The 18,720-nt window shown below is 46.5% G+C and overlaps 3 protein-coding genes across 17 annotated transcripts in view; 2 read left to right on the forward strand and 1 right to left on the reverse strand.

The window, feature by feature from the left end:
* ASPSCR1 (ASPSCR1 tether for SLC2A4, UBX domain containing) overlaps positions 1-3,508 on the forward strand; it is a 58,742-nt gene extending 55,234 nt beyond the window's left edge. For all 9 annotated transcript variants that reach the window (XM_068654561.1, XM_068654556.1, XM_068654557.1 and 6 more), the window contains one exon: positions 253-3,508. In XM_068654561.1, the coding sequence (XP_068510662.1) occupies positions 253-333 (81 nt within the window). In that variant the 3' untranslated portion in view covers positions 334-3,508. The remainder of the gene's footprint in view (positions 1-252) is intronic.
* Positions 3,509-3,989: 481 nt separating this feature from the next.
* CENPX (centromere protein X) lies at positions 3,990-5,590 on the reverse strand. 3 transcript variants are annotated; one of them, XR_011088665.1, is made up of 6 exons: positions 5,439-5,590; positions 5,311-5,362; positions 5,182-5,251; positions 4,863-4,951; positions 4,498-4,705; positions 3,990-4,369 (listed from the first exon to the last, which is right to left on the reverse strand). XR_011088665.1 is itself a non-coding variant. In XM_068654598.1 (5 exons), exons 1-5 carry the CDS (start codon positions 5,588-5,590, stop codon positions 4,691-4,693), a joined length of 378 nt encoding a protein of 125 aa, XP_068510699.1. In that variant the 3' UTR covers positions 3,990-4,690. The 3 variants fall into 3 exon arrangements, 2 of the variants coding, with proteins under 2 accessions (XP_068510699.1, XP_068510700.1); XM_068654598.1 differs by having other exon boundaries at positions 3,990-4,705; XM_068654599.1 differs by having other exon boundaries at positions 3,990-4,705; positions 5,182-5,235; positions 5,439-5,521.
* Positions 5,589-18,045, forward strand: LRRC45 (leucine rich repeat containing 45). Of its 5 annotated transcripts, none has more exons than XM_068654567.1 (17): positions 5,589-5,820; positions 6,646-6,707; positions 7,406-7,476; positions 7,794-7,972; positions 8,643-8,771; positions 9,439-9,551; positions 10,108-10,166; positions 10,279-10,356; positions 11,274-11,409; positions 11,740-11,817; positions 11,988-12,099; positions 12,603-12,673; positions 13,959-14,051; positions 14,652-14,744; positions 15,837-16,010; positions 16,105-16,252; positions 16,676-18,045. In XM_068654567.1, exons 1-17 carry the CDS (start codon positions 5,589-5,591, stop codon positions 16,870-16,872), a joined length of 2,025 nt encoding a protein of 674 aa, XP_068510668.1. In that variant the 3' UTR covers positions 16,873-18,045. The 5 variants fall into 5 exon arrangements, with proteins under 5 accessions (XP_068510668.1, XP_068510669.1, XP_068510670.1 ...); XM_068654568.1 differs by having other exon boundaries at positions 15,840-16,010; XM_068654570.1 differs by lacking the exon at positions 5,589-5,820 and adding an exon at positions 5,887-6,053.
* Positions 18,046-18,720: the final 675 nt, after the last annotated feature.

Raw genomic sequence — 18,720 nt, forward strand, 5'->3', positions numbered from 1 at the left:
GTTATCCACAAACAGCTTGTATGAAAGTTTAATAACATATTCTAATATTTATGTCAGTAACATGTAAGATGAAATTCTCTTTCCTGGAAGCTATGTTGTATTTACCTTTCCACTTGCTGAAGAACTACTTGTCCATGCTACCCAACTGTTGTCTGAACACAGGAACATATAGAATGAGATCGTGTTATTGAGAAATGATGCAGTGCCAACTGTGTGGTTAAGTGTTTTAATGGTCTTATGTTTGTGTTGTAGGTGGGAAGAGATGAAGCATTTTGGGGTGCAATGAGCATTCAGCTGTGCCTCTTTCCTGATGAACTACTTGAGAATTTGTAAGAAATTGTTGGTGGCCCAGGAGAGGCCTAATCTGTATGAACATTAGTTATAAACAGAAAATCGCTTTTTCAGCTGCCAGTTTCATCTTTTGGAGGAGTGGAAGGCCTATTTATGGGCTTTGTGACTACAGAATCAAGATTAGGGGTTAAATTTAAGATTTCCTGCATGCAAATTATGTGAATAGAGCATCAAGGGGGAGATAATTCCTAGATAATCTTTCTGAAGGACTTTGCTTCCATCCATGTTCTTAAATTTGAATCTCCTAGTTCAACCTTCAAAGATAAGTGGAGTCTGGCTTCCTGAACTCTAGCAGCAAGGTACAATTAATTCAGTTTTATCTATAGTTTAGTGCTGCCTAGAACAAGACTTCTCTCTGCTTTTTGCTGGCTAGGGTTAGTGCTGCTGGTAATTCTGGGCGTAGTTGGCTGGAAAGTCACTTCAGAGGAAGCACTTATACCGCAACAGATCAAATAGGCTTTTCCTGTGAACCACTTGGTTTGCTGCACTTGTATTGTTTTCATTTACCAGAATCTTTTTAACGAAGAACACAGGTATCTATTAGTAGAAAGCATGCGGAGTTTGTTTCTGCCACAAGCTCTGTGCTTTATTTTCACTATACCTAATTAACATCGGTAATTATTGGTATAATCAGAAAAAAAAAATATCCCGTAAAAGAGTCTCTTCATGTGATCTTTGATCTACAGATTTCTTCTTTGGTCTGAGTACTTCCACAGCAAAGTAGCTGTTCTCTGCAATGCAGTTAGTGTACAGAGGGAAGTGCTAGTCCTGATCTTTGCCTCCTGCAGATGTTGTAATGGAATGGGTATTACTGTTTAGAACTGTGCTTATATTGGATATGAACTATATAGTGCCACTGTAGCCATGGTGCTGTATTTTATTTGAAGTTTTCTCCATGGACTGGTGATTTATATTGGACGAACTGGGGTTCCTTGTTATGGTAATAAAATATTTTCCATTTTCCCTGTATAGACAATTGTTCCCTAAACTATGTGTGCATCTGCACGATTTGTAAATGTAATAAAGCGCAGTGTCCAGAGGAGGCCGTTTTGTCGGTCTCTTTGATGATGTGTTCCTTCCCCCAGTGCTCTGCTTCTCTATTGCTTCTCTGTTAGTTCACAGGAACCTGTTCTCTTTTCAATGGGCCTGTCATGCCTCATTCCCTTCCTCCCATTTTTTTCCCCAACAAAGCAAAACAGAGCTTTGTACCATCTGAATGAACTTCAAAGTGGCTAGAAAGGGCACCCAGGGTTCCTGGCACTTGTAATTGTCTTCCAGTCTGGCCAACATTTCCCTTCAGGTCTAATTACTTCCAAATGCTCCCAGATGCTTTGAAGAAAGTCAGAGGGAGGGGAAGGCATGAAAGGTGGAAGAGGAAAAAGACTCCAAATGGAGGGAGCAGAATGCAAAAATGTTGATTGATTTCTTGTATGACACCTAAACACAAACAGGGAGGGTGTGCAGCCTCTGGCAGTGGAGAACGAAAGAACACTATAGAGATGCTGCTCTAAATCCTTTCCGTGGAAAGCAAGCCCTTCTGGCACTTGACAGGATAGCTGTAAAAGACATACTACAGCGAAACAAAAGAAAGTAAAATAATGTTTAAAGCTTACTACTTTAGTGGATTTAGTGTGGGCTGAGCATGCATTCCACAGGACTGCCTATCTTGGTTCAGGTGCTATGTTATGCTTGCTCTTTCCACAGAAGTCAGCAGTGTATTGTAGCTAGAGATACTTTGCTGAGTTCATGCAGGATATATTGGAGGCAAATATCCATAGGTTGGCTCCCGTATAGGTTAGGTGCACTGGTGTGTATACTTGTGCTGCTGTTGTCTGATTCACTGGATTAGAATAAATGGAAGCATTCTGATTGGTAGGAAGTTGTGCTGGGCTTTCAAATGTGCTAGTCTTGTTCTTGAAGAGCACAGGCAAAGTCAACTAGTTATGACTATCTTAGCTATTTCGATTGCAACAGTTTTGATAAAAGAGCAAGCACCGTAGTTGTCACCTGCAAGTGTTATAGGCAAACAGAGGGAAATATCAGGATAGCAGTATCAGTATTATTGGGGCAGTTTCTTGGGTTAAGCACAGGGATGAGGATTAGGGAGCTAGTGTCTGGTCTATCTTGACCTAACCGCTGTTCACAGAAAGTTAGGTTGTCTTAATCTGACAGAGACACTAAAAAATCTTGGCAGTTTCTTTTTAGCTGTGGTTAGGGATGAGCAACAGCTGCAGGATCAATATTGGTTTTAACCAGATCCCCAGAGTGAACTTTCTAATAATCTAAAAGTCAAGATACTGGTTTATCCAATTATAATCTGATAGGCTATGCCAGTGAAAAGAGGTTTCTGGTGAGGAGGCAGCATTCTCCCTCTTGACTCTTGCAGCCATGTTCATCCTGCTATGTACACTAACTTCAGTCAGTTGCATATCCCTTGTGTAACACTGTAATGCACCAAACACAATTTAATCTACTCCTTTTTCAGGAGAATGAAAAACTGGTACTTTCAACAGCTGGACCAGAGGTCTTATTCCCCCTTCCCTATGCAAAAAAAAAAAAAATAAAAAAGGGTGGGGGAGGGTTTAACTGTTGCTGTTACAGTACCACTTTACCACTAACACTCAGATCTGCAGTCATCTACAGTCAAGAGAGCTGGTGGCTGGGGAATTGAACTCCTACTGTTTTAGGGAGGTAGACTGACAGATCTGTATGCCACTAGGAGTCAGAACGGGGGAAAGTAAGGATTTGGAATGCGGATAAGGCAAAGTAGGAGTGGGCTCTGATACTTAAAACTGCAGGCTCTTCAATAAGGTAGTTGCTAACAAGGATTCCTACTGTGCCAAAGAGCAATACATGCAGATACCAGATTTGCTTCAATCTTTCTTCTGCTGTAGTAGCTGAACTCATTTTTGAGGTTGTTGGGCATTCAAAGGTAGTATTATGTGCATTTTTTTTTGCTATTGACTTTTTTTTTTTTTTTTTTTACAACTTGGTTGTGGGGCTGAATGCTGAACTAGGTCAGTTACTTCACTGGTTTCGTTGTACAGCTGCACAAACAGTTCTCTTGGCAAAGAGGCTGCAATGGAGAGGGTTGGGGCACTGCTTAAACTGGTACTGTCACCAAAAAGAATGTGTATTAAATTTTGGTTTTATTTAAGTTTCCAAGTGACTTGTGTCTGGAGTGATGACCTGGATGGTTCTTAGATGAAAGAGTACAGTGACCTACTGAGCCTTTGCCTGCTACAGCTGCCAGTTGGAGGGAAAAAAAGCCACTATTACTAATTATAAAGACTACAGATAGCCAGCAGCAATGTGCAACCCTTAAGATGCTAGTGTCAGCTGCTTTTTATGTAGCAAGCTATGTATTTCCCAACAAAGCCTGTTCAGTTGTGTGAATCCTCCCTACATGTGTAAGGTTTCTTATTTCACAGCTCCCGCCCCCAGCCCCCCCACTGGCTGAGGGGCCGAGCTGTCCCATGATGTGGGATTCTCACACATGCTGTTTGTTATTCTGTCCTTTTTCCTTTCGTCCTACAAAGATTTAGAGAAGAGGGTGGGTGAGGGTAAAAACTGTGCAAGTCTTTGAAGCAACTTGACTTTTGATGATTAATTACAGCAAAGAGCCTGCACAAGGGAGGGAGACTTGGTTTTGATTTATTGATGTTTCTTTGTGAGAACAAATTTATAGCAGAGTGCAAGCAGCTTCTGAGGAGAATATCAAATGGTTAAAAGGTTTTGAACATGCTTTGATGTCACAGTGCTGGAGAAATACTGGAAAGTAGTGAGGGACAGGCACTGTTTATTTATAAAACAAAGATCAGATACCTGTTTTTGGCAGGAGCCTATAACAGCGCTCCTGTTAACAACCTATTCATTAGACAGACTTGGAGCTGAACCTTAAGTTTCTGCCACAGCTGCCTGCTGAGGTGATGAGAGCCTGATGTTTGGATGACATTTCCAGCCATTAAGTCTTTCCATGCATCTCGTCTTGTGAAGCAGCACCTGTTTCTCACATTAGCTGAGAAAGCAACACTGCTTTACCATGCTCGTAAGTACTGGCTACTGTTAAAGGAGTTAGGCAGCAAGATGGAAACCAATTGCAGTCTATCAAAACTGCGTAGGGCAGTCTCTTTTTAAAAATAGTACCTGATAGCATAGTTGCCTAGGGCTTTGTCATGCTTGGTAAAGAAGAGAGGAAATGGAAGCCGTATGGCAGAGAAAGAAGGTGATGACACTGTTCTTCCTAGAGCTAGACGCTGAGTACACTAAGCCAGATGTTCACTGTCAGGTCAGGATCTTCTGCTGGCAGCTGGCATGTCACATTTGCTTCATGAGGTCTCTAGAAATCTAGGAGCTGTAAGGAAAGCACAACAGCTTCTTTAGCGTTTTAATCAACAAGCCACTTGGCACAGCTGATGGCTCGCTGTTACACCTGCCAAAAGGAAGAGGATTAAGCAGCCTCAGTCCACATCCCTACGCTGTTGAAGTGCGTTCGGACTCCAGTTACGTACCAGCTGTGGCAGCACTTTCTCTACATGCTCAATATTCACGTTTTCCACGTCCTCCGCTTGAGCCTGCCGCGCTGCTCGTGCCGCTGCTTCTGCGGTACAACCGTAAGGACACAGCTGTTGGGGGGGGGGGTGCCAGGAGGGGGCAGAGGCCGCGGGGCTCCAGCCCCCTGCAGGCCGCCCGGCAGCGGGCACGCGGCTCCTCCGCTGCTGCGCCCGGCCGCGGGGCTACGGCACCGGAGCGAACGGGGCGCGGGCCGGGGCCCCTCGAGCCGGTACCGGGCCCCTGCTGCGGGTCGGACGCACAAAGCGCCGCGCTCACCTCGCACGAAGACCTTGAGCAGCTCCGCCGTCAGCCGCAGAGCGTCGCCGTTAACTGCAACGACAAGGCGCTAAGGGAGGCGGGCGGGGGGGGGGGGAGGTGCCGCGCCGCGCCCCGCGCCCCCCGTACCTCGCGTCCTGTCGTCACGGAAGTGCAGGCGGAGCAGCCGCTCCACGGTGTCCTGCGGGGAGAGAACAGCCGCTGAGCCGCCCGGTGCCGCCCCCGCCCGGTGCCGCCCCCGCCCGGTGCCGCCGGACCTTCCTGAAGCCGCCGTCCCGCTCCTCCATGGCGGCGCGCGCGGCCGGCCCCGCCCCGCGGAAGTGCGGCCGGGGCGGGGGGGGGGGGGGGCGCGGCTCCGTGGCGGCAGCGCCGCGCCCGGCGGCGGGAGGTGGCGCCGCGCCGCGGCCATGGAGGAGTTCCGGCGGGCCTACGCGCGGCTGTGCGCGGCCGGCGGCGCGGCGCCGCAGGAGGCCGTGCTGCGGCGGCTGCGGGAGCTCGGCGAGGCGCCGGGCCGCGGCCGCCTGGACCTGGCGGCGCAGAGCCTCTCGCTGGAGACGTGCGGCGCCCTGGGCCGGCTGCTGCCCGGCGCCGCGCCCTTCGCCGAGGTGGCGCTCGGCGACTGCGGCCTGAGCGAGGAAGGTGGGCGCGGGGCCCCGGCCGCCCCCCCCCCCCCCCCCCCCTTCCCGGCCGGGAGCCGGTCCGCAGCGTGCGGCGGGGCGGGCCCCGGCGGCCGGTCCCGGCTGCGGCCCGTCCGTGCGGCCGCCGCGATGGCGGGGGCCGCCAGCAGGAGAGAAGGAGCCGGGAGCGCGGCTGCAGAGGAGCGGGATTGTTCCAAGCAGATGAATCTGCCCCGCCTGTGACTGGGCAGTGAGGTGACAGCGTGGTTGGAAGCTGGTCACAAATCCCTTTTTTTTTTTTTTTTTTCTTTTTCTCCCCCAGAAGTGTTTTCATTTTTTCCTTCTGTCTTCGAGAGTGTGTCTTCAGGTGTTAACCTGAATAGAAGGGATTGGATGTAGCTACCGGTTCAGGAGGTCTCACGCTAGTCAGCTTTAATCGCTTGATCGTTAGTCCCAGGAGACGTTGGGTGGGGATTCTGTCAGCCACAGGGCGATTCTCTACTCGGTCCCTGCTGTGCGAGCAGGAATTCAGTAAGCCAGCGAGAGCAAGTGTCCGGTCTGTGTGGCCTGTCGGCACAGCCTGGTTCTGTGCCTGAGATAGGGAGGCACATTGAGTGACGTGCAGTTCTCTACCCAGATTCTTCTTTCTCTGGTGGTAGATAAAAAACTGCCCTGAAAGTTCAGGCTCAGGCCTCCCCAGCAGCATCAGTAGCCATCTGCTAAGCGATACGTTTTGTTGTAGCAACCTCTTCTGAAGTAGCTGTTGTAAAGAATGTTTTCCATCTAAGGGCAGAGGGTTGCATACCAACCAAATAAATACCTGCATTTGTTGTTTTTCCCTACCCAGGTGTGAAACTTCTGTTGCATGGTCTTTGTTCGAACACCACGGTCAAATCTTTGGATCTGAAGGTGAGTCTGTTAGATTAAAATTAAGACAAATAGATTGGGAAGGAAAGGGGAATACAAGCTTAATCAGAGTTAAAAATAGACAGTTTGGGCGCAGTTTAATTCAGTTTCATACATTTCTTGTTTTCCTGGGACTCAGTCTTTGCCTCCCTAACACTGCATCACAACTTCCCAGAATTACCTCACAGTTCATCTTTGTTTTTATTCACTTTTTTTGATGGGAAGTTGTTACTGTAGATTCTTTGTCAGTTGTTGTATGGTCAGATGTAGGCTTTTCCTCGGTTTTCTCTGTTAATCTGTGGGTTACTAGTTAACTTGTTCTTCTGTAGACTTCATCCAGCTGGCTAGTGTCTTTCTGCTAGCCTGGGGTTTGGAACTAAACAAGCACTTTCAGAGGTGATAATTGGTGTGCAATGAGAGTGGCCTTCTGTCTGTGTTCCTCTAGCACATAGCTGTTCTATTGGATCTACAGTCCTAAGCTGCATCAGACCTGTCTTTCTCAGCTGTATCCACTGTTCCTCCAGGTGTGTTTCACTTTCCAGAAGGTTGTCTGATATGTGAAGCAAATAACACAGGCCGTCTTTGACTGGCTGAAGTCAGTATTACAGCTGGAGTACACTTGGTGGTGTACACCTTGCTTGATAGGATAGCGAGACTGGGACAGAGTGTAATTTACTGATCACCCAGGACTTTTGTTTCAGGGAAATAACCTGCGAACCATGGGAGCTGAGGCTTTGGGAAAACTTCTTAGGCAGAACAAATCCATCAGGAGGTAAAAAAATAAAATAAAAATGCATCTGTCTCTCTTTCTGTTATTCCTGCCAAATGAAACACAAAATTGGAAAAGAATAAGGGGTGAAGATGTGTTTCTTGGGGTAGGAGGAATGTCATGCTGTTCCATTTCTTGTGAAGGAAGTAGAACTGGAGGTGCCCCTTCTGAGGCTGCAGCTTCCTAGCAGCACCCTGCTATCTGAAACTGAGTTTCTGTTAAGGAAGCTGGATGTATAAATGAGTACCATGGTCCAGGTGTTGTTCAAGCTCTTGCAACTGTCTGTTTGTAGACTCCTGTCCTGTTTGATTTTTCCCTAGCCTAATCTTGGAATGGAACAGCCTGGGCGTGTGGGAGGAGGGCTTCTCCTTTTTCTGCCAGGGACTGGGAGCAAACAACTCTCTCCAGCGACTAGATCTGCGCAATAACCAGATCAACCATCATGGGGCAGGAGAGTTGGCCATGGCACTGAAACGAAATGCTAGCCTACAGGAGCTGGGTAAGAGTGACTAGTTTTTGTCCACCTACATGCATGCACATGCATGTGTGCGCACAGGCTCATTGCAGCCTGCCCTGGTACCTGCCAACCAGTCAGCAATTATTCCCAGTTCCTGTTAGTCCAGAGTGGGACTAACAGCAGGGCGGGAACTGTAATTGGGATCTCTGGAACCAAAACTGCAGATGAAGATTGTGTGCTCGGAGCAGAACAGTTTTTCTGGGAGGACACAATGGGTTTATTTCCATTTCTGGATCCTGTTGGCATGCCTCATGCCATACTCTGGAATTTACTTTACACTCGCTTTGTTCTTGCTAAGGAATTTTGCTAGAATTTCATTTAGGAAAACTTGGCTCTTGGTGATGGTTCTTTCTCATCCATAGATTGTGGTTGTGGCAGGAAAGCTCATGAGATGAAATTATGAGGGGCAAACTTGTGTACCTGTTAAACTGTGATGGTTTCCTGCATTTAAGATTCATTCTTGCTTTGCCAATTATTTTCCCTCCCCTTCATTCATCTTGAAAAGGGAGGTAGGAGTCATATATGTATGTGATGAGACCTTATGGGAGTAGTTAGCACTGCATGCAGAGGTATAAGGAGCATGGCTTCTCCTGAGCCCTGTATTTTTCAGCAGATGTGTGACTACTGTGTTGAAAGTTTGCTTTCTGTACAGATTTGCGTTGGAACAATATCGGGCTTCTGGGTGGCCGAGCTTTGTTGAACTGCCTGCACAGCAACAAGGCCCTGAAGAGGCTGGAGCTGGCTGGGAACAATGTTCCCAGTGACATCCTGAAAGCTGTGGGTAAGTAGGACTTAGAATTGTAGAATAACTTAGGTTGACCCTTAAGATCATCAAGTCTACCCATCAAGCTAACGCCACTAAGCCATGTCCGTAAGCACATGGGAAGGAATCAATAACTCCTCTCCTGTCTCACATGAGGGATGTAGTACTTGAGGGATATAGAGCACTTGCTTCTCCAGAAGGGAGCTATCCCTTCTCTCCTTTTCTCGACACCATATACACAGCGCCCTACATTGCTTCTTCTTGTCCTCTGATGAGAGCTAGTCAGTTTGGAGACGTTACTTTTACCAGCAAGATGGAAAAACAATTTGAATTAAAGACTGCTATGCCACATTTATATGGGAGAACTTGGGGCTTAAGTTTGCCCCTGAGTAGCCAAGTTTGGATATGGTTAATGCAGCTTGTCCTTCGTCATTGGTTCTCCTGTGACTGGGGTGTTGATTACCCCACATACACTGGTGTCTTTGATTACTGCCTGCCTTGCTTCTGTAAGGTGAGAGCAGTGTCTGTACATGGACCTGCCTGAGAAGAGCCACTGTCCTGGTGCTTTTGGTAGCACCAAAAACTTGATCGCTTTTTTTGTTATTTTGAGTGCTAGGTCCTCCAGCAGTACTTGCTGTTCTGTTGCTATAGAAACGTGCATGTTCTCCTGCTCTCTCTGCATCAGAACAAGCCCTGGATCACAACCAAGACCGTCAGACTATCCTCAGTGAGACCCAGAACCGAGCTTGCATGCTCAGCAAGGAGATTTTGAATCTGAAGGATGAGAAGACCAAGCAGGTCAGCAATCTTACACGTCAGCAATTCAAATTGGATGGCTGAAATCCAGTACTTTCCCTAACAGTCCCCATGAACCACTTAGTGACAGGTATAGTGCACCTGAAGTTGCACATACATCTGTACAAACAGTACCCAGCATTGTTTAGTAAACAGGGTTCTTCCTCTGAGCTAGGTTACTCAGGAAGCAAATCCATGCCAGTATAGGTATTGACACATCCCCTGCTGAGCATATTCAGTCTGGATTCTGGAGGAATTTAAGTGTGTTTTTTCGCTCATATTCGTGTTCTCAGTTCTTCTGCCGTAACTGGTTTGGTGTTTTCCAAGGAGTGAAAACCTAGAAATACAAGTCTGTTTTCCTTCTCACCCTTCATTGTTTAGAGTCTAGCTAATGACCTCAGTCTGACATGCTAAGGAACCATTTAAATCTCCAGTTTGCTTTCTTTCAAGAGAGTGGCCTGACCTGTCTCCTGCTGTCATTAGGAAGAGAAAGCTGAGACACATAAGTGCTTGAAGCTGGTGCAGTTCATTTTCTCACTGATGCTCACCTTGTTCACAGTTCTTAGATTTGATGGATACTATAGACAAACAGAGGGAAGAAATAGCCAGGAGTGGCAGGTGAGTTGAATTTCTGAGTGCCTTCTGCTTTTTGATAGCAGAATTGGGCCCTTCCCATTTCCTCACAGAAATTAGCCACATTTTTTTCCTCTCTCTCCCTCCCCAAATGCAGGATATCTGCGGGACGAGTCAGCCAGCTACAGGAAGCATTGAAGGAACAGCACTCTATTATGAATTCAGTGAAAGCCAAGTATGGAGGAGAGAAATGTTAACCTTCTCAGTGCTCAGTGCTGTATAGGCAGTGCTGAGCAGAGCTGTTAAGAAAGGGGCTAGCTAGTCTTGTAGGGTGGCTGGCTTAGTATTTCACTTAATAATTTCTTCAGTAATATCCAGAAATTATGGCCAGATCAGGCCTTTAGATTTTTAAGTAAAACCATAATGCATTGCTGTAAGAACAAATGAATTACAGAAGGTGAAAAGAGAAAAGGGATTGTGGGGATTGGATAGGGACGTATTACTTGCACAGTTTACAGCTTGGCAAGAGACTGTACCTGCTTCTGCTGTCAGTATCCTCGGAGAAACCACTGCAGACATGGAGGAACCTGACCAACAAGGTTCTGTGTTTCGGAGCAACGAGCTGGAACTGCCGAGGAGTGGTGTTAGGCTGTGTAGAGCCATATGCGCATTACAGTGTTTGGACTTCAAACACTGATGAGACTAGCTAGTTCAGTTGAAGGTAGTTTCATTATGCCATGCCTCAGAGTGGACATGTCCCTCATGTAGTGAGTAAGCATTTCGCTTTCGCTACCTGTGGTTTAAATTCTATCCCTAACATTAGATAATCTTGCAGTGGTATAAAAGAGCCAGCTTTATTCTTCTGTGAGACTGGACAAATCCTGGAGGGGTCCAGGCAGGGAAAACATCTCATTGCAAATGGGATGGGGCACCAGAACACCAGGCTCTGAAAAGCCCCAGGTCAGTGTTTGCAGAGGCTGCTGGGTGCAAAGGTCAATGGGGTCTTTTACCCAGGGGCAAAAATTGTTTCATTTGGCCATCCCCATTTCACCCACTGCCAAATTCATGTTAACATTTTGTACCACGTAGTTTAGAGAGCTCACTGGAAGTGTCTTCCTTCAAAAGGGTCCTGAAAAATATTTCTCTGTATAGACTGCAGATGACTGAAGCTGCCCTGGCTCTGTCTGAGCAGAAGGTGCACAATTTGGGAGAGCTTCTGAGTGCCATGAAACAAGAACAAGCCAACATGGTTGAGCGCCACTTTGCAGAGCTCCAGCAGCAAAAGCAGGTGGGCTGGATAATTCCTAGTTAGGTTTGAGAGCAGGGTTCTTGGTCATACTTCATTTGTATAGATTTGGGGGATGCAGGTTGGGATAGTCAAGCATGATTCTTACCATAAGTGGGTTAGCCACACCTGCTGTGACAAACATTGTTGTGTAAATTAGATAGTGCTATAGGCATGGAGAGGAGTCACGGTGTGTTTGTGGGGTAAGTTGGATTTGGTTGGTTGTGGTGTTGGTTGAGGGTAAGTTTGCAGAGCAAAGAATTAAGGGCTGTACGGGATCTTTAATTTTTATGCCATTTATGCCATTTAATTTTTATGCCGATTTTTATGCAGGAAGGTGCTGATCGAGAAGGGAAGCTTTTCCGTGACTTGTCTGCTTGCAGTGAGAAGAACTTGCTTCTAAGAAACCAGGTAGGAAAGAAAGTTCGAGGCTGAGAGGTAGAACCTGGACGTTGTTTGCCTCCGCTGTGCATATGTCCTCTGCTTTAACTCATGTTTGTGTCTTTGCTAGTCGTTCTATACAGCCAATTTGCTTTGCTACTAGGAGAGGAAACTCCTTTGTGGTGGTAATTTCCTTTTAGGTGGATGAGTTGGAGAAGAAGTGCAAAGTCCAGCAGGATCAGTTATTCCAGCTGAAACAAGACTTGACCAACACAACAGCAGAGCTGAAGCTAAGGGCTGTGCAGGCTGAGGGTAAGCAGAGGGGCAAAAACAGCTCATGGACACCCATGGGGTGTTGCTACTGTCAGTGAGTCAGTGGTGCAAGTTAGCCAAGGAGAAAGGGTGGAAGAGTTTGTGATATGGTATAAGTATTGCCTGCCTAGCTGGAATGCCCTGGTTATGATCTTCCAGTACCTAAAGGGGTCCTACAAGAAAGCTGAAGGGAGGGATTCTTTATGATGGAGTGTATTGATGGGACAAGGAGTAATGGTTTTAAAATAAAGGAGGGTATATTTAGATTAGATATAAAGAAGGAATTCTTCATTATGAGGGTGATGAGACACTGGAACAGGTTGCCCAGAGAAGTTGTGGATGCCCCGTCCCTAGATGTGCTCAAGGCCAGGTTGGACAGGGCTTAGAGTAATCTGGTCTGGCGGAAGATGTCCCTGCCCGTGGCAAGGGGTTTGGAATTAGATGATACTTAAGGTCCTTTTCAACCCAAACCATTCTACAGTCTGCCTGGTTTTAATCCTCAGAGCGCCTAGAAATGGAGAAGAGAAGATTAAAACAAAGTCTTGAAGACATGGAATCACTTCGGTTAAAAGAGGTAAGAATGGCCTTTCTTGTAGCTTCCTGAGTTTGGTCTCTCTTTGGTCCTGACATACAGTGACCTCTGGAGACCATTGTTTGCTGTCAACTGCTCTTAAAATTAATCTGTTCAGAGTTTCTGTGGGAATAACAGACCATTTCTACAAGCAGAGCGTTCTACCAGTTAGCAAGAGTATAAGCCAGAGTGGTATGTGATTACTGAAGAGGTGTGGAGGCTGGTCCACGTGTAAGTCTTGCTATGCATAGTGGTAATTGCAAATAAGGAATCTTGTCATGCTTACTGAAGTAAAGATGCATTATTGGAGCGAATTAAGACATACATGCTGTATTCAAACAATCATTTCAGAGGGCTCAGCTTGCTAGTATCTTCTCTGTTGTGTTTCATGGGAATTCAGTCTGAGTGTGGAGAGGACAAGAGGCTGTGATCAACTCTGTTTGGATTGTTGAGATGTCAAATCCCTTAAAAATAGCTCAGTAGATTTCTCTGAAGGTTTGGAAATCTTGTAAGAGAAGACATAGGGAAGGTAGATACCAGTCACTACAACTCAAAAAGGAACCTCGGGTGTTTTGTATTGCTTAAAGATGAGAACTCAGACTCCCTCTAAACTTGGCCTGGAAGGGATCTCTGTCTAAGGTTCACAGTTTTTAGAGGGCAGATCAGATCTGTTAGAGCAGGTCCAGAGGAGGGCAGTGAAAATGGTCAGAGAGCTGGAACAGGTTGAGAGAGCTTAGGGTTTTTCAGCCTGGAGAAGAGAAGGCTCCAGGGAGATCTTACTGTTGCCTTTCAGTATACAAAAAGGGGGCATATAAGAAAGATAGAGAGAGGCTTTTCACCAGTGACAGGACAAGGGGCAACAGTTTTAAACTGAAAGAAGGTTGATTTTGATTGCATTTTAGGAAGACAATTTTCACAATGAGGGTGGTAAGATACTGGGACAGGTTGCCTGGAAATGTTGTGGATGTTCTGTCATTGAAAGTGTTTAAAGTTGGGTTGGATGGATCTTTGAGCAACCTGATCTAGGGAAAGATATCCCTTCCTATGATTTCGGGGGGGAATTTGATCTTCAAGATTTCCTTTCAACCCAAACTACTCTATGATTCCATGATTCTGTCTACATTGTAGTTTCTTAGTGGAGCTCTGTGAGAGAGGGAGGTGTTTTTCTTTGATGGTAGCTGGGTCAACAAAACATTGTTCTTTTTCATGCTGAATGGCCATGCTGTTATACCTGGAGATGTGAATGTTTTTTCTGGTACTTGTTTAAGTGGTTTCTGATGCTTTGCAGGTGGATCATATGACACAGCACATGGAGGCCAGTGAACGTTCTCTGCAAGACAGGGTACAGAGGCTGGAGGCCATCAGGATAGCTCTGGAGGAGGTGAGAATGGGTGCTCTAGGTGCATTGGAATGCTCAGGTAGTGCAGGAGAAGGCTGCCATGGGTGCTTTTTGGATTCTTCTAATGATGATCTGTGTAAAGACTGTAATGTGCTTTGGAGAGGAACAGAAGACAGCAACTGGGGCATTCAGTTTATTGGCTAAAATTATTTTTAATGTTTTGGATGAAGGAAGGAGAAGGTTCCATGGAGGAACTTGTAGATTTTGTTTGAACAAAAAAACCCTTTCCTTTGAACATGGCTAGATTCTCTTCAGGATTTAACTCTATGGGTTTCCTGTGGGGTCCCAAGGAGCATGTTTCTCCAGATTTGTTCCCCCAGCTAGATCTAATGCTGCCCTGTCCCATCCCCTCGTCTTTGGAAAGCTTCGCCTATTACTTGCCCCTGTATAACTGAAATTTTCACTGAATTTAGGTGGCAATATCAGGGTGAGTGTGTCATTTGGGTTTGTTTTCCCTGCCCTTGACTGAGAGAGGAAGTTGTCACTTTGTGGCCTGCAACTGGAAGCTGCTAATGTTTGCTGGTCAGTGTTGCAGTGATGCAGCTTCTCTACATGGAATGATCTTTCATGTTTCTGTGGCAGGAGCTGAGCCAAGTCAAAGCAGCTGCACTCACTGAGCGAGGACATGCAGAGGAAGAGTTGATAAAAGTTCGTAATCAGGCACGGCTGGATGAGGTAAGGACTGTTTGTGGGCCCTGCCTCTGTGGGAAGGACGGGATTTGGCTGCCTAGCCTGTTCTTGTCTTAGGGAGCAGGTAAGTGTAGCTCCTTCCTCTGAGCTTCACTCTGTTAATAATAGTTTGATTTCTGAGGAAGGAATCCTGAAAAGTCTGCTTTGAATTGTCTCCAGAATGTAACCACTGTCCTCACCTGTTCTGTGCTTTCCAGTAGTAACGGAATTGATGTGGATATTGTCATAGCAGAGTTCATCTAAGTTACCAGTTTTCGAAGTTAGTAGCCAGGTGTAGATCCTGTTTAACAGCAGTTTTCAAGAGCTGTTCCTGTTTCTCCAAACGTAGAAGAATTTTCCCAGATGGCTACTGCTGATGGATAAAAAGTATCACTGCAGAGTTGAACTTTGTGGAAATGGCAGTGAAGTCAATATTGTACAAGACAATGAGGGATGAGGAAAATACACCAAAAAATATTAGAAATTTTACTTATACATAACAGCACAAAATAAAATGCTTTACAGAGTTAAAAACATATAAAAGCTGCTATTTGTTTCTGTGTTGGGACACAACAGTTGCTTAGCTGCATACAGTGGTGTTTCAGAGCCATTCAGGATATGGAGGAGGTGTGAATGCCAGAGGTGTTATTGGTGCTTCTACCAAGGAAATGTCTCTGTTTCTCAGCGAATGAGCTGGGCTTTGCAGCATCTCCATCAAAATGCTTTCCCACAGAACACAAACAACAAAAGGAGATATGAGAAAAACCTGTGAAACATCAAGAGTTTTTTTTTGGGGGTACTTTACAACGTATCATCCCTGTATGGTGAGAACAGTAAAATAGGGACACCTTGTAAAATGGTGAGGAGACAGCCTCAAAACCCAGGAAGCACAGGGTTCAAGTCAACAGAAAGCAGCTTGGTTTCTCTCTGGAATGCAAGGGATATGTGCTATATCTATTATGGATATATCTTGTGCTTGTTCTTCAGGGCCAATTGACTGAACCAAGGGTTCACTGTGCTGGGGACAAAGATGAGAATATCCCTTCACAGGAATGAAATAGGACTGATTTATTTTCTTTTTTTCTTTGTGTCTTACAGCAGCAACGACTAGAACATCTACAAGAGAAGCTGCGGCTAATGACTGAATCACGGGATGAAGCTCAGAACTGCTGCCTTAAACAAAAACAGATGGTTAGTGAGGCTCAAGCTAAGGCCAGTCAGTTGAGCCTGCACGCTGATGGACTCAGAAGGCGGATAGAGGAACTTCAGCAGGTAATTTGGACTGGAGCAGAGATATGGTCACCACAGGGTCAGAACAACTTGCTGAAGTTGTATGGTTAATCATTTATTTGTCTTTGTGTGTCAGGACCTGAATAGTAAGGAACAGGAGAAAGTGACAGAAGTGAATAAAGTGAAAGTGGAATTACAGGAGCAGATTGGACACCTACAGGCAGAACGCACAGCACAGGAAGGGCTGAGAGAGAAGATTGCAGCACTGGAGAGACAGCTGAAAGGTGATACATCTCTTCATGCTTTTCAAATGCTAATGCTTAGTAGCCTAGAGTTGGCCTGGAACTCAGCTATGCTTACAGGTAGTGACAGAGGTGCTTCCTGTCTTTGAATACAACCATGAATTTTACTCTCCATCCTCATGTATTTGCAGGGATTCTTATCCTCATTATATAGCGACCAAGACTTAGAAACTAACAAATTAACCATCTAAAGCTGCATAGCAAGCAAAATGTTTGCACTTCTTGCACAGTGAAGTATAACATCTTTGCAAAACCTCTCCCATAGGCTCCTGCAGCTGAAGGTGCCTTGCAGCTTGCAGTACTCATCACTCCTGCTTCTGTTGTCTTTGGCTGTGCCTGTCTGTTATTCCTGTTTGTTCTAGGGACACCTAAACTTTCTGTACCAATGCTGCTCTTCTTTCACAGTCTTATCAAGCAATCACCGGGAGGCACTGCTGGACAAAGAAGGTGAAATCTCTGTGTTGCTGGAGAAGCTGAGAATGAAAGAGGCTGACATCTCCAGGATGAGGGAAGAAGAGGCCCAGCGAGCAAATCTGTTGCAGAATGCCATCATGGCATATGTGCAGGGCTCTCCCTTAAGAACCCACAGTTCTAGGAAATGAAAGTGTGGGTTAAAGAATCCAGATACCTTCTGTCAGAAAGAGGGTGAGCAACTCAGGTACAGACTCTTCTTTCTAAGCAGGACAGTTTTGGGGGTGAGGTGAAGGCTTTCAAACTGAAAACCCTTCTTGGTTTTCAGAAACCTTGCTCCCAACAGCAGAGGAAAGAAGGAAGTAACCAGACAAGGCTAGGATATAGAGGCTTCTGGGTCAGCGTTCTATCTGGAGTCCTTCCCCTTGCATTGCTACAGCATTTGAAGCAATTTTTATGTTCTTTTACATAGCACCAGTCTGTCAGCATACCCTGTTGTTACCAGTTGGGTTGTATGTTCCCTGAGAAGTGGTCATTCTGAAACACTTGTTTGAATGCCAGGGCAGTCTGTTCACAATGAAACCTTGTAAATGATTGCTAACAGTGTTTACAGCTCCCTGTATGTGGGAGCCATTTACTCTAAGCCATGGGGCCCAGAAGCTACTGATAGTGTGGATCTTTTTTATAGCCAGTGGTTACAGATGCAAGCAGTATCTGAGAGGGCTCACTTTGTCTCTTTTACCCTGCTGCTCCATGGCCCTGGCTGTACAGGCGCTTTTGTTATATATACGAACAGCTCTGTGGAGGACTGCTGTGCAGTGGCAATCCATATCTGTGTTGGATTCCTGGGTTTAGGACGTTCTTCAATTCTCTACAACACCAGCGGACATAGAGAGAGTTCTGTGTTCTTCCTCATGAACTGCAGCCCTTGACTAGAGTTCTTGTGGCCAAAATGCAACAAGATTTAATTCTACTATGAGAAGAAATGGCAAAACTGTCCTCGCTTCTCAGGATCCTGGAACTGAGTGCTGGTTTGGGGGCCTCACCCTCGAGAGAATTGATGGTTCTGACTTGCCAGGGTGTGGATGTGTTTCCTTTTCGTGTCAACAGAAGTCCATCAGGTGGCAAGCAGAAAGGGAAGGGATGTGAGGGTTTGAATCAGAGAAAGGGGAGAGCTCTGTCAGGATTCCAGAATGAGAGCCTCCTGCTTCTTCAGTGTATCTGTGGTGGGAGAAATGAGTAATTTAAGAGGCAAGTGGGAAAATTAAATTTGTATGGACCGGTTGGCCTGTATTTGTGGTTTGTTTGTCATAATTCAGCTTTGCTTTGCTGTTTTAATAAAGAATTTTTGCATTTTTCCATAATACTGGACAGTGACAATATGGTTATTTGGCTGATGTGGAGGGGCCTGCCACTGTGTTACTTTCATAGAGATCCTGTTTGTCTGCATGAAGCGATTAAGCTGAGTGTCTATAGGCTGAGGTTTTGTACCAAGATAAAAGCGGAGCTGGGACCTATCTCCCAGTCACAAGGAGGGGGCCTGTGTGGGCAGTGCGATCGCCTGCGGATCCTTGGTGGCTCCGTAAGACCAGCAGGTAAGGGAAAAGCAAAGCCAGAGACCGCCCCTCTGAACGCGTTGCCGCTCTTGGCAGAGTCGTTGGAGAGCTGGAGGAGTCCAGAGGTAATCTCTATTCGGGATTCTTGCTGCCGCGTTTTTGTTCACCACCGCCAGGCAAACGGCAGCGAAATCTCGGCGTGGCTGCACGAGGGTTGGACCAGAAGCTCTCGGAGGGTTTTTTCCACCCTTTATGATTCCGTGACGCGAGCTACAGCGCGGCCTGATCCTGCGCCTTCACCCGAGGCCGTGCCAGCACCGCTCGGCCTGCCCGGGGGCCGGGGGCTTGCCGTAGGGGCCGGGAGAGCCGCCGCCAGCCGGTGGCTGCCGCCCGGAGGAGCAGGAGCGGGGGTGGCCCGGAGGCGGGGCGGGACGGGGGCTGCCGGCAGCGCCCTTCGACTCCCCCCCGGCGGGCGCTGATCGG

The sequence above is a fragment of the Anas acuta genome, chromosome 18, assembly GCF_963932015.1.
Source record: "Anas acuta chromosome 18, bAnaAcu1.1, whole genome shotgun sequence".
Classification (NCBI taxonomy): domain Eukaryota; kingdom Metazoa; phylum Chordata; class Aves; order Anseriformes; family Anatidae; genus Anas; species Anas acuta.

Coding starts and splice junctions, on each gene's coding strand:
- LRRC45 (XM_068654567.1), top strand. CDS start 5,589: ATGGAGGAGTTCCGGCGGGCCTACGCGCGGCTGTGCGCGGCCGGCGGC. Junction 11,818..11,987: donor ACTTGCTTCTAAGAAACCAG/GTAGGAAAGAAA, acceptor ATTTCCTTTTAG/GTGGATGAGTTGGAGAAGAA. Junction 16,253..16,675: donor ACTGGAGAGACAGCTGAAAG/GTGATACATCTC, acceptor CTTCTTTCACAG/TCTTATCAAGCAATCACCGG.
- CENPX (XM_068654598.1), bottom strand. CDS start 5,590: ATGGCCGCGGCGCGGCGCCACCTCCCGCCGCCGGGCGCGGCGCTGCCG. Junction 5,363..5,438: donor GGGACGGCGGCTTCAGGAAG/GTCCGGCGGCAC, acceptor CTCTCCCCGCAG/GACACCGTGGAGCGGCTGCT. Junction 4,952..5,181: donor GCTCAAGGTCTTCGTGCGAG/GTGAGCGCGGCG, acceptor GTTGTACCGCAG/AAGCAGCGGCACGAGCAGCG.